This window comes from Eurosta solidaginis, chromosome 3 (genome assembly GCF_040869045.1).
Source record: "Eurosta solidaginis isolate ZX-2024a chromosome 3, ASM4086904v1, whole genome shotgun sequence".
Taxonomy (NCBI): domain Eukaryota; kingdom Metazoa; phylum Arthropoda; class Insecta; order Diptera; family Tephritidae; genus Eurosta; species Eurosta solidaginis.
The window spans coordinates 252,837,371-252,852,622 of NC_090321.1; the positions used below are offsets into that span (position 1 = coordinate 252,837,371).

General features: G+C 38.1%; 3 protein-coding genes across 3 annotated transcripts; 2 read left to right on the top strand and 1 right to left on the bottom strand.

Annotated features, from left to right (window-relative positions):
• Nucleotides 1-437: 437 nt before the first annotated feature.
• LOC137247082 (uncharacterized) lies at nucleotides 438-1,888 on the top strand. The gene is made up of 4 exons (XM_067778148.1): nucleotides 438-716; nucleotides 774-969; nucleotides 1,026-1,361; nucleotides 1,428-1,888. Coding segments are annotated over exons 1-4 (726 nt in total). The 5' UTR covers nucleotides 438-714; the 3' UTR covers nucleotides 1,620-1,888.
• On the bottom strand, nucleotides 1,616-3,436 carry LOC137247081 (putative nuclease HARBI1). The gene is made up of 5 exons (XM_067778146.1): nucleotides 3,091-3,436; nucleotides 2,717-3,036; nucleotides 2,551-2,654; nucleotides 2,346-2,493; nucleotides 1,616-2,283 (listed from the first exon to the last, which is right to left on the bottom strand). The coding sequence occupies exons 1-5, from the start codon at nucleotides 3,246-3,248 to the stop codon at nucleotides 1,904-1,906; spliced, it is 1,110 nt and encodes a 369-aa protein (XP_067634247.1). The 5' UTR covers nucleotides 3,249-3,436; the 3' UTR covers nucleotides 1,616-1,903.
• On the top strand, nucleotides 3,320-10,163 carry LOC137246125 (uncharacterized). Its single transcript, XM_067777217.1, has 4 exons — nucleotides 3,320-3,350; nucleotides 4,259-4,996; nucleotides 6,942-7,106; nucleotides 7,182-10,163. The coding sequence occupies exons 1-4, from the start codon at nucleotides 3,320-3,322 to the stop codon at nucleotides 7,310-7,312; spliced, it is 1,065 nt and encodes a 354-aa protein (XP_067633318.1). The 3' UTR covers nucleotides 7,313-10,163.
• The last annotated feature ends 5,089 nt before the right edge of the window (nucleotides 10,164-15,252 follow it).

Consider the following 15,252-nt stretch of genomic DNA (forward strand, 5'->3'; position numbering starts at 1 on the left):
GTGTAAGATGGCGCCGGAAAATGCCCAGAGAATCGGCTATAGATGTTGGTCTTTCCGCAGAATGTGAAATTTCTCGCGTCATGAAAAGTTTTCTCGATCGTCTCCAACAAAAAATACGTACAAGACTTACACGACTAAATTACTTTAATTTTATATTTGGATTTCTCTTAGAAGTTGGAAATTTGTTAAACAGGGAAAATAATGACGAAATTATAAGGAATTGGGTGAATTTTATAATACAGATTTCGATGGAACAGAACTTTTTATCGAATCAAGGAGATGCTTTTCCAAACTTGACTATCTCAGTATTACTCGTACTAATTTATTTTATTACTAATGTATTATAATCATATTATTATTAAATATGTATTTGAGTCTACTCTCAAAAACTTTGTGGAAATGCCAAACCAAAGGATACAAAAAACATTTTCCTGGGCCCGAATCGCCACATACGTGATCGTATAACTCGTCACGTAAAAACTTGTTTTTTGGATTATGACATACGTGATCGTACGATCCGTCACGTAAAATGTCACTTTTTGGGATTACTACATACGTGAACGTACTTTGTGGATCGTAAATCGGTATCGCGACAACCGTGAACGAGAGACAATTGCACTCGATCGTTCGTATTGTTATTCGATTACAAACCGGCAACCGAAAGCGAGTACAAATATATAAATATACAAAAATTTAATACAAATATAAGAGAAAATGTAAGTTATTTCTCAAAATATGTGTTTATATTATTGTTGGACTAAATTTTATTTAAGGACGAATTTTAACAAGCTAAACCCAAACCAAAAGGAGTGCATGGCGCAATTTATGGCGGAACACCCGAACTTGGCGAAAAACAAATTTCCCAATTCCGCACAAGGTAGAGCAACGTCCAACAGACTGTGGGAGGAGCTTTCCAAGCGTTTAAATGCTGACGGGCCACCAGTAAAAGACGCCAAAATGTGGAGGAAGGTATATATATATATATATAAAGTGCAACCAAGATACTTACAAATGTTTGCTCGTAGGTTTTCGCAGATCAAAAATATCAGGCGAAGAAGCTTTCCCACAACAAATTGTCCAAAAGACAAACTGGAGGAGGTCCTTATAATGAAATTCCCATCAGTGCAACTGAGGAATTGATTATAGAGGCAGCCGGACTTGAGGTCGCAGTGGACGGGAATAGTACCGTTCGCACTTTTGGCAATTCACCCGCTCATAGAAGCAGCACCGAAAATAGTGATAGTGAGAGCAACAGTGATAGTGGAACAAGCAGCGCATCAGCCAGCGCTTTACCTGGTCCATCTAGGTCGGTTACTACCCTTACACCGCGCGTAACCTCTCGGTGCAATACTCCACGGCGAGTAAGTAAGAGTGCCGAAAAATTGTCCCTGCTCCAACAAAATTTGAGTAGAGTGTCTGATTTTCAGCGCGATTTGGGGGAGAAGATTGACCGATTGGTGCAGGTGCAGGAGAGGTTGTTGCAAGTGCATGAAAGGATGCTGACCATTAAGGAGGAGAAGCATAAACTGCATCAAGAATCACATGCACTTGATTTACAAATCAAAAATTTAGAATTAGAGTCTCTAGCAATAAGTGTAAATAGAAAAAGAAGAAATTAAAATTTTATGTTAGCTTTAACAAGTTTGTATCTGAATTTTTTTAATTTTTTGATTTTAAGCAATTAAACGAATAGTCATTTCATTTATTTTATTTCTAATTTTAACATACATACTTAGCACTTAGTAAAAACAAAGTTTGTACCTGAATTTTTTTAATTTTTGTGATTTTAGCAATTAAGCGAATAGTGATTTCATTTATCTCTAATTTTAACATACATACTTAGCACTTAGTAGAAACAATTAAATGAATTCATTTGCTTTTACAAATCGTTTTTTCTTAATTTTTACGTGGAATTAATTAGAGAGTGTTTTATTTGGTCTCTTATTGTTTGACCAATTGTGGTAAGATGGTTGGCTTCGCCTGGGTCAACATCGCTGATTTGGTCTGATTCATATCTTCGTACGTTGTAATCAATTTTGAACTGTATGCAGATATTATGTAAAGCTGCACACACATTGGCAAATCGTGCCACTTTTGTAGGATGGTATCTACCCCTATTGCCATACCCTAATATTCTCCAACGTCCTTTAAAAATACCAATGGTACGTTCGATGATACATCTTGCTTTTGAGTGTACATCATTAAATGCGGATTCACTGGAGCCATCGGCGGGGTTTCGGTAAGGCGTTATGCACCACGGCTCTAGTGGATAGCCAGAATCACCTGTTGAAATGAAAATTGTCATTACAATAGTAATATTAACCAAAAAGCAAACACTGTCGTACCTAAAAGCCACGCATTGCTCCGCCTATTAATTTCAAACCTCTCTTGCAATACTCGTCGTTGATCTGAATGCCTCCAAACGAAGGAATCATGAGCCGCACCACCGTACTGACAGTTGATTGCCAAAATTTTATAGGTGTGATCGCACATCTGCCAAAATATTTATATAGTTAGTACAAAGAATAAAGAAAATGAGCAACAACTCACTATCATTGCGTTGATACTATGGTATCCTTTTCTATTAAAGTACATATGCTCATCCACAGATGGTCTTTGCAAGCCGATGTGTGTGCCATCAATGCAACCAATGACTGTAAAAGTAGATATTCAATTAAAAAACTTATTTAATAAATGTAATTGAACGTTTGCCTACCTCCAGGTATTTTGTATTTATCCATAAACCATTGCTTGCATTCCGAAGTTTCGTTTAAATGAAATTGTATATTTTGTGGACACAACTTGTTCTCCATTTCGAGAATAACGTGGGATGTTATCTTTGACACAGTGCTCTGGCACATTCCAACCAAATAATCACTGCCGACACAATGCTGATACCCGCCACTTCCTAGAAGAGAAAGTGTGGCAGCTAGTTGTAGAACTGGAGGCACCGCTTTTGCATCCGACTGCTTCAAATTTAAGGCATGAAGTATAAACTGGAAAGCCTCTTTAGATAATCTAAATCGTTTCAAGAATCTGCAGAACACACATTTTTGTATACTTGTAAAACTTTATTTGCCACATACTTACGAAGTTTGTGGTAAAGCTAAAGGATCACTTTTATCTCTAAGTAGCCTCCGTGCTACTGTTTCATCTTCCTCACTATCGCTTGAACTTATATAGAAAAGTAAGTGCACATCCATTTTGAAATTTCGTTTGTTTATTAAAATTTTTAAATATTTTGACATTTCCACATCTATTGTGACATAAAAATAAAATCCACAGTGATGTGGACCTTAAAATCTATTGTGAACTAAGAATGAATTACGATACGATAGCTTTCGTATGTGGTAATGCCAATCGACCCATACGTCTGACGTATCACGTAATTGTCTTTCGTATAGTTTTCGATCCGTGATCGTATGTGGCGATTCGGGCCCTGTTTATCATCGACAGAATTGGGCCGCGTAGTCTTTTTCCCGTCCGTCCATGTATGGTTCTTATTTTTGTTGTACAAATCCCTCGCCTGGGTTAATAGGCTAGAACACTCATGAAACTTTAAATAAATTCCTCTAATGGAGGTCCAAGGAATCGAGCAGTTTCAATATGAGTTAGCAACCAAAAGTTCCTATTACAAATTTTTGTTCCACATTACAGAAGAATACATGATTTGTGATATACAACTAGGCTGGGGCCATGCATAGAGATAGAAGTTGGGGCAGAGTAACGCGAATATCCTTCGGAAGTGTACATTTTTCTTCGGTGATATCTGCAAAGGCGGGAGCCTGAGTTTGAAGGAAATCACAGACTCTACAATCGTGTTGCTCTGGATGCAGATGTCTTCTTATCTACCTTGGAGGCGCAACTGCATCAATCAATTGTCGTGTATGCCTCGGTGACCAGACGTCTTAAGAAGATATTCCGTGGCCGTTCTAAGTCGAAAATTTGGCAGCCCTGTAACTTTCTCCGTTGCAGCGATTTGAGGATTTTGATGCATCTTTGTGCATTGTAGGCAATTTCGAATGCATTTGTATTGAGCAGAGACTGTGTTCGTACTAGAGTTGTCACGGATATTCGGTATTCGGCCTATTCGGCCACTTTTTTGCTATTCGGTATTCGGCCGAATAATAATTAATAATAATGCGGGGGGGGGGGGGGGCAACAAAATATTCGGCTCCGGGCGCAAGAAAACCTCACTCCGCCACTGATACATACTAATATTATATATATTCTCTACTAACTCTATTTTCATTTGCAGTTGCAGCGAAATGGCCACCTGACTCCCCACCACAGTTCTTTCCACAAAATTGGCCTCATGATAACATTGACGACTATGGAGTCGATGCACGCAGTTTTGGCAATGAAAAATCCAACAAAGGAAACGGAAATGACTTATTTGACAAACAAATTGTCGCTGAAAGGACATGGCGAGATTTGTTCCACACAAATAAAGTTGCTGATCCTGCTGCCGAAGAAATACCTCAACAAAAATTGCAACGGTTAGGTAGTTGGTTATTTGGTAAGCAGATAACCCAAAAGCAACAACAACAAATACAAGAATACAAACCGTCACAAGGACGTCAACAACAACAATTATGGAATGACAATCGTAAAGAAAGCACAAGTATTTTCTTGTACAAGAAGGTCCCTGAAATTTGGCCATATGAAGACGACAAAAACTCAATTGAAACGGATGTTATTGAAAAAGATGTCAACGGTGGGCAGACCAAGGCTGAGGATGTAGAAAAAGGGGATGTGGTATTGAACACACTGTGGAATAATAATTACAAAGGAGACAAGCAATCAATTACTGACCAGCTTATGGAAGAGTCCCTAACTCCAAATATCGAAAATAATCCATTTGCGCGCATACGACGCCTAGACTATGCCTACATACCCTTTACGGCGTACAAGAGTGAACAGGAGCGAAAACTCAAGGAAGCCAAGAAGACTGCAGATAATGAACGACGCAATTTTTTACCCTCAATAAGCGCTGGTAAGTAATTGAATTCACGCGATTAATGTCACGAAATATTAACGCGGAATAATCAAAATACGCCCTTCGCCCCTGCGCCTATCACAGCTTTCAAAGCAGACTCAATATCATGTAATTACTTTCGCTAACCTTGGAGAAATGCAGATGGAATAGTCCACTATCCTTTCCTCACCTAGAATATGGGGTATATAAAAATGTATATGCCATTCCAGCAAGATGTTTAGCATTCCTTAGCATACCCCGTTTACTATCCAACGAATTGCGACACTAACCTATGCAACAGTTCGAAGCACTACACAATTCATAGAGCTAAACAAATAAGCTTTCACTTCTTCGTTTAGAATTTGTGCTCCCGACACCAAATTAAGACAACTGCATGCAGGCCAGCATTCTTACCAACTTTGACTTCATCCAGGCAGGGCAGACTATGTCGTGCCGACAAGTAGCCCTGTGCCAGCTTCAATACAGGTAATTCATAGCCCGCATGGATACAATTGACCCAGATATATAGACTCAAGGGGTTGAAAAGCGCATTTCATAGCTTCCGCAACCCAGTTGTCAGCCTCACCTACGCGATGCGAATCCTGCTACAAATTCGAATGTATCGTACATATATTTAGAAGGCGAGGCATGAGGCACTATGAGGTGGGGGCGAAATGGAAAATAAAGTTCACTGAAGTAATATTAAATCATTCCCGAGATGGTCGAGCTAGTACCATAATGGTGCTTGTTACAGCATCTATAGTCGGCAAAGAACCACCAACATCGATAATACACCCCAAAACCATCGGGGAGTGTTCTTATCCCTACAACAACAACATCTTATTGGGCTGAGGTAGGCGATGGTGAGAGAGCTGTGCCGATCTCCATAGTGCCCGAATATGTTGCTTAGCAGATTAGGGGATTTCAAACACGCTGTTCCTTCTCATAGAAGAATCCAGGGTGTTATACGGACGGTTCCTAATGGATGATTTATAGTCACGGGTATATTCGGCTTTATTTCAACCGAGCATTTTTAATACCGAACAGCATCGGAAAGTAACGTTGGCCTTACTACAGTAAGATACTTTATTTAATATTACGTACTAGTCCTTGAGCCTGCCTTCTCATAATTTAATGTTGACAAGGTGGAGAACCGAGGAAGACTTGCCGCAAGCACCGGTACTGATTTTAAACGGTAGTAGGAAGAACAAGCTTCGGCTGAAGGCTAGCCGCATTAACAAGACAAGAGGGTCTAGAGCTGTAGGATCGAGAAAGCAAAAACCTCGACATATGCAAGACAGAAAGAGGGCAGGAAAAGTGGCGATGTGTCAACAACGATTGTGGAAGTGGGGTTTATGCCGAAAGGGGGCAACATTAAGACCGCAGCTTTCTCGCAGAGGTCAAAGGGAGGTAGCACTGAGGCTCCGGATGTTATCGAGAGGGTGACGTGACGAAGCAGTTCCTGTGTCTGGGTCTCGAGTCACTTAGATTTTCGGAGGAATTATTCAGGGGCGATATGGGTATTATTCGATACAATGCCATTGCTAGGAACCGATTTCCCAAGTTTCTATAGATTACGTCACAGTTAGATTATGAGGAATTGGATCTAATTGGTACTCCCAATCGGCTTCAGTGAAGATTGTGATGTTAAAATCATTGCTAGGCTATGTTGATTACAGCTGGTAAGAAGCGGATTTCACATAGTAACAACTGTGGATCGTTAAACTACTTAAAGAATGAGGTGCATGGGTAGGAGGAAGGCGACGTAATCCTCCATACACGGAAGGGTGGCTTAAATAAAACTTTCTGTGGAAAAAAACCACCGGTAGGTCGGTAGATATCATCTTACCACCACAACCGAAATCTATATTATACGATCTGTCCAGTTACCTCTATGCAAACTCATGTCTTGAGTTCGAGCCTAGAGTCCTTTAATCAATACATATTGGCATATTTCTTACAGGCGCTATCGCTCACTTAGGCAATTTCTTTACGGATCTCTCAAAAAATGTGCACTATAATGAGAAAATGCAACCATCGGTTCATCCGCAGGCAAAATTCCTTGAAGGTCAACATCCATTGCGACAATTGCACGAGAAAATGACGGGTAAACATGAAGCTAATGCGGGTTTGTTAATTATACAAAGAAAAAACTGACAAGAGACAAATTAAAATTAAAATTTTGTTTCTTCTTTTTATTTAGAATTTATTCATGATTTTCGTACATATCGTCCATCACAGAAAATTCGTTCCTTGGTATCGATGAATCCACGTGGCTATCATGGCGCCCAATTTATCGATCCAAATTATATGTGGGTTGGTTTGGGTAAATAGCAGTCCGCGCGGCGGCGTTGTGGTAGTTGACATTGTGCCACAAATCCACCCAGTTGGCAAAGAGTACAAGAAAGAGATACCTAACTGCCCTGCTCTCATTCTCATCTCTTACCGCAGCGCACCAAAACTCGTTTTAAATGTAACAACGAAAACAACAAAAACAATACATTGCAGTGCTGTAAGTTTTGAACAAAATCCAAAATTAAATATAAGTTAAGTCTTTTCCATTCTTGATTTTACGAGAACTTTCAACTTAGCTCTCTCACGATGATCGACTGACGATTAACCCTTTATAAGGCATAAGGATTCAGAGGAATAAAACAACTTGCGCTTATATTTTTGGCATGTTTTTATTTATATAACAAAAATAAACTTAAGATAAAAACACTAATTATTTCGGAAGTTTTGGAAAAATAGGTGGTAAAAATATTCCCCCTGGCATTCAACAGACCCACATTGCATGTGACATTATTTTCTGTGAAATTGTGCAAAACAAGGCGAAATGCAAAGAAGGACATTACACTTACTGCATTTTATTTTGCTACACTTATTTTTTACCTTTGTGCTGCACAATTTACAGCGTCGGTCTCCAACTCTGCCGGCATACCTACGTTTACAAACCGCAGTTCTTCAGGTACAGCATTTACACTTTTTTGATATGCCTCTGGGCATGCGTGCTTTCTTGCAGACGTATGTAGGCAAGCTTGATCTTCTGTTTCCGTTGCTATATCCACCAATCAGACCTCTGGCAACAGCCACCCGAAATTCTAAGTTGGTAGGCTTTTCTACTCTCCATGTTAAGGAATATAAAATGAATGAGTTTGTCACACTTGCGTCCACCAAGAAGTAGAATATCCGCAACCATCAGCGTTTACTTCTTCCGATGGCATACGTCCCCTTCACTTGGTCGAAACGGTCGACACCGCCCATTCTCTTGGTGTATTCTTTCACAACCCTAGGACAATGTACAGCCTCCCTGGTGCCATGTTTTTGCGTTCTTTGTACAGACGCTACTTCTACTTTAGGATGAAATGCCGTTGTCAACAATAAAACCTCTTTAGTATCTTGCCACACAGCAAATGCTACATCTTGTTTAGTTCTCCACAATTCACCTTTTTTCAACTTTAGGCTTTTGTTTCTGCCGTTTCTATTTGTTATTTTTTATTATGTTAGGTAAAATTGATCTATTTCTTCTCACTGTTCTAGTGGCATAAATATTTTTTTCATACAAGTACTGCATGAGAGAAAAGTCGCCAAAAAAGTTATCTAATGTAACATGAGTCTTGAAACCTTCTTGTGCTAATTGACTTGACAATTTCTTTACGACATAAGCCCCTAGACCTTCTTCTGTTCCTTGTCCTGTTTTAACTGTATATATTTCGTAGTTATATAAGTACCCTGAGCTACTATCACAACAGCGCCATACTTTATAGCCCCTTTTTATGGGCCTTAGCGACATGTATTGCTTCAAACTGGACCTTCCTTTGAATAGTATCATGCTCTCATCGATACTTTGGGAAGAGGTATTAAAGGCATTGTTTTGAAATGATTGACTAAGTATGGATATAAAAGGACGAATTTTATATATTTTATCAAAATTTACATCTTCTCTACTTGGTTTTGAAGCGTTTTACTGGCATAGCTTCAGCTATTTCATTCACACGAAATCCAGGATCCGATTACCAATATAAATCGATATGTGGAAGAATATGATAGCCCATTATAATGAGAATGCCCAAAAAATCACCCTCTTTGTCAACAGGCTGCCAATTTTTTATATCTTGCTGCTCCGCATACAAGTTTGTCTGAGTAACAATCAAATGGAAGACTTCATCACTAAAAAACTTTTTGAAATGCGCTACTGGACGTGCTCTCCTATTCAATAAATACCGAGGTTTTATTGTCACCTTATAAAATTCACTGGGATCTGGCCTGGATGTCCAGAAATCCCTCCCCCATGACTCTTCTTCACATTCAGATTCATCAGTCAATTCTTGTTCTAAGGGTGATGATGATTGTATTTTATCAAAGGCTCTTCTGGCTGCGAGTTATCTAATTGTGAACATAGTGCTATTGTAGATGTACCTGACTCTGAATTATCATTAGGTGTAGAATTCAAATGAGCAGGAGAATTTTGTAATAGGTTACTTGAACCCTCATCTGGCACCTGAAAATATGAGAACAGAAGGAACTAGTTCAACAAGTGTATATAACACCCCACGGGCAGCAGGAATAATTTTCCGACCAAGTAAAATGTCCTCTCACATCTAAATACCATAGTAACTTCTTAGGTATAGCAAACAAGTTTAAGAATAACTATAAATACATAATAAAGACAGATTCTTACCTCTTTTCAAATAAAAAATATGAAGATTCACGGAGTAACAAATTTCCTTTCACAATTGGCACAATTTTTTGACAGCTAGTGGCGCCAAGGAAAATATGTCACACAAACGTAATTTTTTCTGCTTATAACAATAAGGCATGCCTCCTTAGTTGCCAGATCAACAAATTAGGACTCCTTTGATAACTCACATAGAAAGATGCAAAATTTGTTGGTGGTAAATATATCGCCTCTGCCTTAAAAAGGGTTAAAGTGACTGTGTAGACATCTCCGAGGAGTAAGCAGTATTCTGTCGACTATCAGCTGTTGGGATGCGATTATTGAATAAGGACTCTTCAAAGACGATTCCCATAATAATGGTCGACAGTCACTTACGTTAAAAATCGTTGATCGTGGTTGGAGTGACTAGGGTTTTTTTTCGATATCAAGAAGAGTGTGTATGTTCCTCTCAACCATCCAATGTTCAGCTCATTATTAAACATAGTACAAAAATATGAATATGTAGTTTACCCCAATAATATGTATATTGTTCATAAAATAGATTATTAAAGGATTAAAGTTAAATTAAATCAAGTAAAATAATCAAATTGTTATTTTGAATTGTCAAATTGCAATGCAAATAAATACTTTTAATATTTAAAAAGATATTTGTTGCTTTTACTAAACACCCTGAGGTGTCTTCAATTTAAATTCAAGCTGGCTCCGAATCCGAAAAATTTAAAGCTTATTATTCCTCATTTTAAATGATTTGGGATGCTCTTCGGGAGTCATATTGAAATTTTTTAAGTTTCCTTTGACTCTCTTGGAGCCTTTTCCGCACGTCATTCCGTTTAATACTTTTTACATATAAATGAATTCTTCTTCGAACTGTAAATGAGCAGAACACCATTCTACGCGGGGGCACTGAAAGGAGTCATAAAAAATCGTCCGAAATTGTCATCACGGTTAATTGATGTATTACTGCCTCGCCAGTCATACCTTCTATGCGATAACTTACACTAAATGTGAGCGAAATCGAGTGTTCTTCCAGCTGTCTCTCCCAACGCATTGGAGTTCCCCCCAATCACAGGTGTCGATAGGAGCACAGAATTTTTCACTTGCGAAGTAACGAAAAATAGAGCAAGTGGTTATGCAAAATTTTTTAAATCAATGCCGCGGTTTCTATACCATTACTCAATTATTATTGCAAGTCCAGCAGCATGTGTGTACGAACTACTCATTCCACACGACGAAGATGGGCCAATATACAAAACGCCATTAATAATTTACCTATAGCTCTTAGGTCGATATGAAGAGAACCTAAAGCATAAAGATAGAAAAAGCGTGTGCCAAAGCTGATCACTGAAAGTCGCATATTCCTCCGTGAGATGGCCCAGCAATTCAGTAGTAGTCTTATAGGGAAAACTGGACACAAGGATATAAAAGCCCATTGTAGAGCTGATGAGTTAATCAAGAAAGATTAAAAGAACTAATAATACTAGTTATTAGTTTGATAATTTGTTTTAACTTTTTTAGTAAAATTTTATGGAGTGATTCGGGGAAAAAAGTTTGAGTATAACAGTTGTCCTATTAACCCTTCTTTGCATGGTGATGGAAATTTCCATCACAACATATACCCTACAAGAAACGCTGATAGTTTGACTAATACACTCACACTTTTAATTGACAATGCTGATCCTGCGATGACGTAAACATTGATACTCAAATTTATGTATATTCCTTTGTTCGCTCACGCATGTCCGCATGTTCACAACGACAGCCTATAATTATGAAAAAGAACTCAAACTGGGAAAGCTTCGGACACCTGGTACAGAACAAGAGAACATACAGCAGATACCATCATGCATGTGAGACAGATACATAATTCTCAACGGAATTTTATGTATGCGAGAACAGTTTATCCGATTTAATCATGTTGTCACTACTGACTGTCATATGACAATCAAATGATTATCACGCTTGTTTTGTTATTTTTTAAATTCCGCCATTTTCAACCGACGAAAACCATATAAAAAATAAGTTTAAACAAGTAAGGAAAGTTAAGTTCGGGTGTAACCGAACATTACATACTCAGTTGAGAGCTATGGTGACAACATAAGGGAAAATAACCATGTAGGAAAATGAAACGAGGGAAACCCTGGAATGTGTTTGTATGACATGTGTATCAAATGAAAGGCATTAAAGAGTATCTTATGAGGGAGTGGACCATAGTTCTATAGGTGGACGCCATTTAGGGATATCGCCATAAAGGTGGATCAGGGTTGACTCTAGAATTTGTTTGTACGATATGGGTATCACATGAAAAGTGTTAATGAGTATTTTAAAAGGGAGTAATCCTTAGTTCGCCGTTTCGAGATATCTCCATAAAGGTGGACCAGGGGTGACCCTAGAATTTGTTGTACAATATGGGTATCAAATGAAAGGTGTTAATGAGTATTTTTAAAAGGGAGTGGGCCCTCGTTTTATAGGTGGTCGCCTTTTCGAGATATCGCCATAAAGGTGGACCAGGGGTGACTCTAGAATATGTTTGTACGATATGGGTATCAAATGAAAGGCGTTAATGAGTATTTTAAAAGGGCGTGGGGCTTAGTTCTATAGGTGGACGCCTTTTCGAGATATTGCCATTAAGGTGGACCAGGGGTGACTCTAGAATACGTTTGTATAATATGGGTATCAAGCCAAAGGTGTTAATTAGTATTTTAAAAGGGAGTGGGCTTTAGTTCTATAGGTGGACGCCTTTTCGAGGTGTCGCAATAAAGGTGGACCAGGGGTGACTCTAGACTTTGTTTGTACGATATGGGTATCAAATGAAAGGTGTTAATGAGTATTTTTAAAAGGGAGTGGGCCCTCGTTTTATAGGTGGTCGCCTTTTCGAGATATCGCCATAAAGGTGGACCAGGGGTGACTCTAGAATATGTTTGTACGATATGGGTATCAAATGAAAGGCGTTAATGAGTATTTTAAAAGGGCGTGGGGCTTAGTTCTATAGGTGGACGCCTTTTCGAGATATCGCCATAAAGGTGGACCAGGGGTGACTCTACAATGTGTTTGTACGATATTGGTATCAAATTAAAGGTATTAATGAGAGCTTTAAAAGGGAGTGGTGGTAGTTGTATATGTGAAGGCGTTTTCCAGATATCGACCAAAATGCGGACCAGGGTGACCCAGAACATCATCTGTTGGATACCGCTAATTTATTTATATATGTAATACCTGCCAAGATTTCAAGGGTTCTTTATTTCGCCCTGCAGAACTTTTTCATTTTCTTCTACTTAATATGGTAGGTGTCACAACCATTTTACAAAGTTTTCTCTAAAGTTATATTTCGCGTCAATAAACCAATCAAATTACCATGCTTCATCCCTCTTTTCGTATTTGGTATAGAATTATGGCATTCTTTTCATTTTTCGTAATTTTCGATATCGAAAAAGTGGGCGTGGTTACGGTCCGATTTCATTAATTTTAAATAGTGATCTGAGATGAGTGCCCAGGAACCTACGTACCAAATTTCTTCAAGATACCTCAAAATTTACTCAAGTTATCGTGTTAACGGCCATGCGGAAGGACAGACGGACGACTGTGTATAAAAACTGGGCGTTGCTTCAACCGATTTCGCTCATTTTCACGGAAAACAGTTATCGTCATAATATCTATGCCCCTACCAAATTTCAAAAGGATTGGTAAATTTTTGTTCGACTTATGGCATTAAAAGTATCCTGGACAAATTAAATGAAAAAGGGCGGAGCCACGCCCATTTTGAAATTTTCTTTTATTTTTGTATTTTTTTGCACCATATCATTACTGGAGTTGAATGTTGACATAATTTACTTATATACTGTAAAGATATTAAATTTTTTGTTAAAATTTTACTTTAAAATTTTTTTTTTTAAAAGTGGGCGTGGTCCTTCTCCGATTTTGCTAATTTTTATTAAGCGTACATATAGTAATAGGAGTAACGTTCCTGCCAAATTTCATCATGATATCTTCAACGACTGCAAAATTACAGCTTGCAAAAATTTTAAATTACCTTCTTTTAAAAGTGGGCGGTGCCACGCCCATTGTCCAAAATTGTACTACTTTTCTATTCTGTGTCATAAGGTCAACTCATCTACCAAGTTTCATCGTTTTAGCTTTCTTTGGTAATGAATTATCGCACTTTTTCGGTTTTTCGAAATTTTCGATATCGAAAAAGTGGGCGTGGTTATTGTCAGATTTCGTTCATTTTAAATAGCGATCTGAGATGAGTGCCCAGGAACCTACATACCAAATTTCATCAATTTACCTCAAAATTTACTCAAGTTATCATGTTAACGGACGGACGGACATGGCTCAATCAAATTTTTTTTCGATCCTGATTATTTTGATATATGGAAGTCTATATCTATCTCGATTCCTTTATACCTGTACAACCAACCGTTATCCAATCAAACTTAATATACTCTGTGAGCTCTGCTCAACTGAGTATAAAAATGAAAAAGAGAGCATCTCAAAGCTCCATGCTAAAAGAAAAAAATTGGAAATAATATTAAAAAATACCAAAAGCAGTCGGGATGTGTGGGGCGCACTCAAAAAATTGATACGCGAAAAATAATAGTGGTTAGTGGTGATTCATTTTTAAACGTGTTGCCGCATGTGGAAAGCGCTCTTCTGTTGTTTTGTTATTTTCTGAATTTAAATTGAACATTCTGAACTCGAATTCTTATAAAACTATTTATTTTAAACAAGTAAGAACACGTATGCTTTTATCACGTACAAAATTAAAAACGTAATGAAATAAAGTAAATAAAAAGCAAAAAGCATTGTTTCATTTTTGGCGGAATATAACAATGGTAATTTATGATAGTATAACAGTCAAACCTGATATCTACAGTAAACTATCATTTATGACACTTTTTGATAGTTAGAGTGTCAGCACTGATCCAGGAAAATGAATGAGAGTGAGCAGTACGGCTATATACTTAATCAGTAGGCCATGTTGGTGTATAAGAAGGAGACAAAACCTCACACGTACACAGTTGTTTACATCACATTTGCGCAAGTCCCCTTAAGTTTGTGATTGAAAGTTTGTATGAGGCGCTGATCGTTAGGTTGACATTGCTGACAATCAGATGATAGTCATATGATAGTCAGTATTCTTGTAGGGTAGCGATCAAAAAATTTAGCACCAAACATATGTATTGTAGTTTTTTTGCATCTGGCATGCCTGTTGACATCTTATAAACAGTTGGTAACATCCCTGTTAAATAAAAACCCTACAAGACAGGTACCCGTTGCCTAATCGATTACTTAATCGTCATCAATAACTTGTTCACCAATTATCGTCTTAATGACTTTTACATTGCTGTCGTGAAAAAGGTAACGCATGTGCTCTCTCAAAATAGTGTACGTGTGACTCTCTTTCTCGCTCTTACCTATTGTGTTTTCGACATTCCTTCTCGCTCGATGTTATTTACATTTTTAAGTTACTTCATCAGTTATGTTTTCGTTATCGCTAACCAAAACATATGCAACAACAACAATACGGGTAACTGGTCTATCGGTTACCCGTATCGGTTACCTTCTGTCAAATCGCTTTTTCTATGAATGAAACGCGTCC

Coding starts and splice junctions, on each gene's coding strand:
- LOC137247081 (XM_067778146.1), bottom strand. CDS start 3,248: ATGTCAAAATATTTAAAAATTTTAATAAACAAACGAAATTTCAAAATG. Junction 3,037..3,090: donor TTAGCTTTACCACAAACTTC/GTAAGTATGTGG, acceptor TGTGTTCTGCAG/ATTCTTGAAACGATTTAGAT. Junction 2,494..2,550: donor ATAGTATCAACGCAATGATA/GTGAGTTGTTGC, acceptor ATATTTTGGCAG/ATGTGCGATCACACCTATAA.
- LOC137246125 (XM_067777217.1), top strand. CDS start 3,320: ATGAATTACGATACGATAGCTTTCGTATGTG. Junction 3,351..4,258: donor TACGATAGCTTTCGTATGTG/GTAATGCCAATC, acceptor TTTCATTTGCAG/TTGCAGCGAAATGGCCACCT. Junction 7,107..7,181: donor TAAACATGAAGCTAATGCGG/GTTTGTTAATTA, acceptor CTTTTTATTTAG/AATTTATTCATGATTTTCGT.
- LOC137247082 (XM_067778148.1), top strand. Junction 970..1,025: donor ACGCCAAAATGTGGAGGAAG/GTATATATATAT, acceptor GTTTGCTCGTAG/GTTTTCGCAGATCAAAAATA. Junction 1,362..1,427: donor GGTGCAATACTCCACGGCGA/GTAAGTAAGAGT, acceptor TCTGATTTTCAG/CGCGATTTGGGGGAGAAGAT.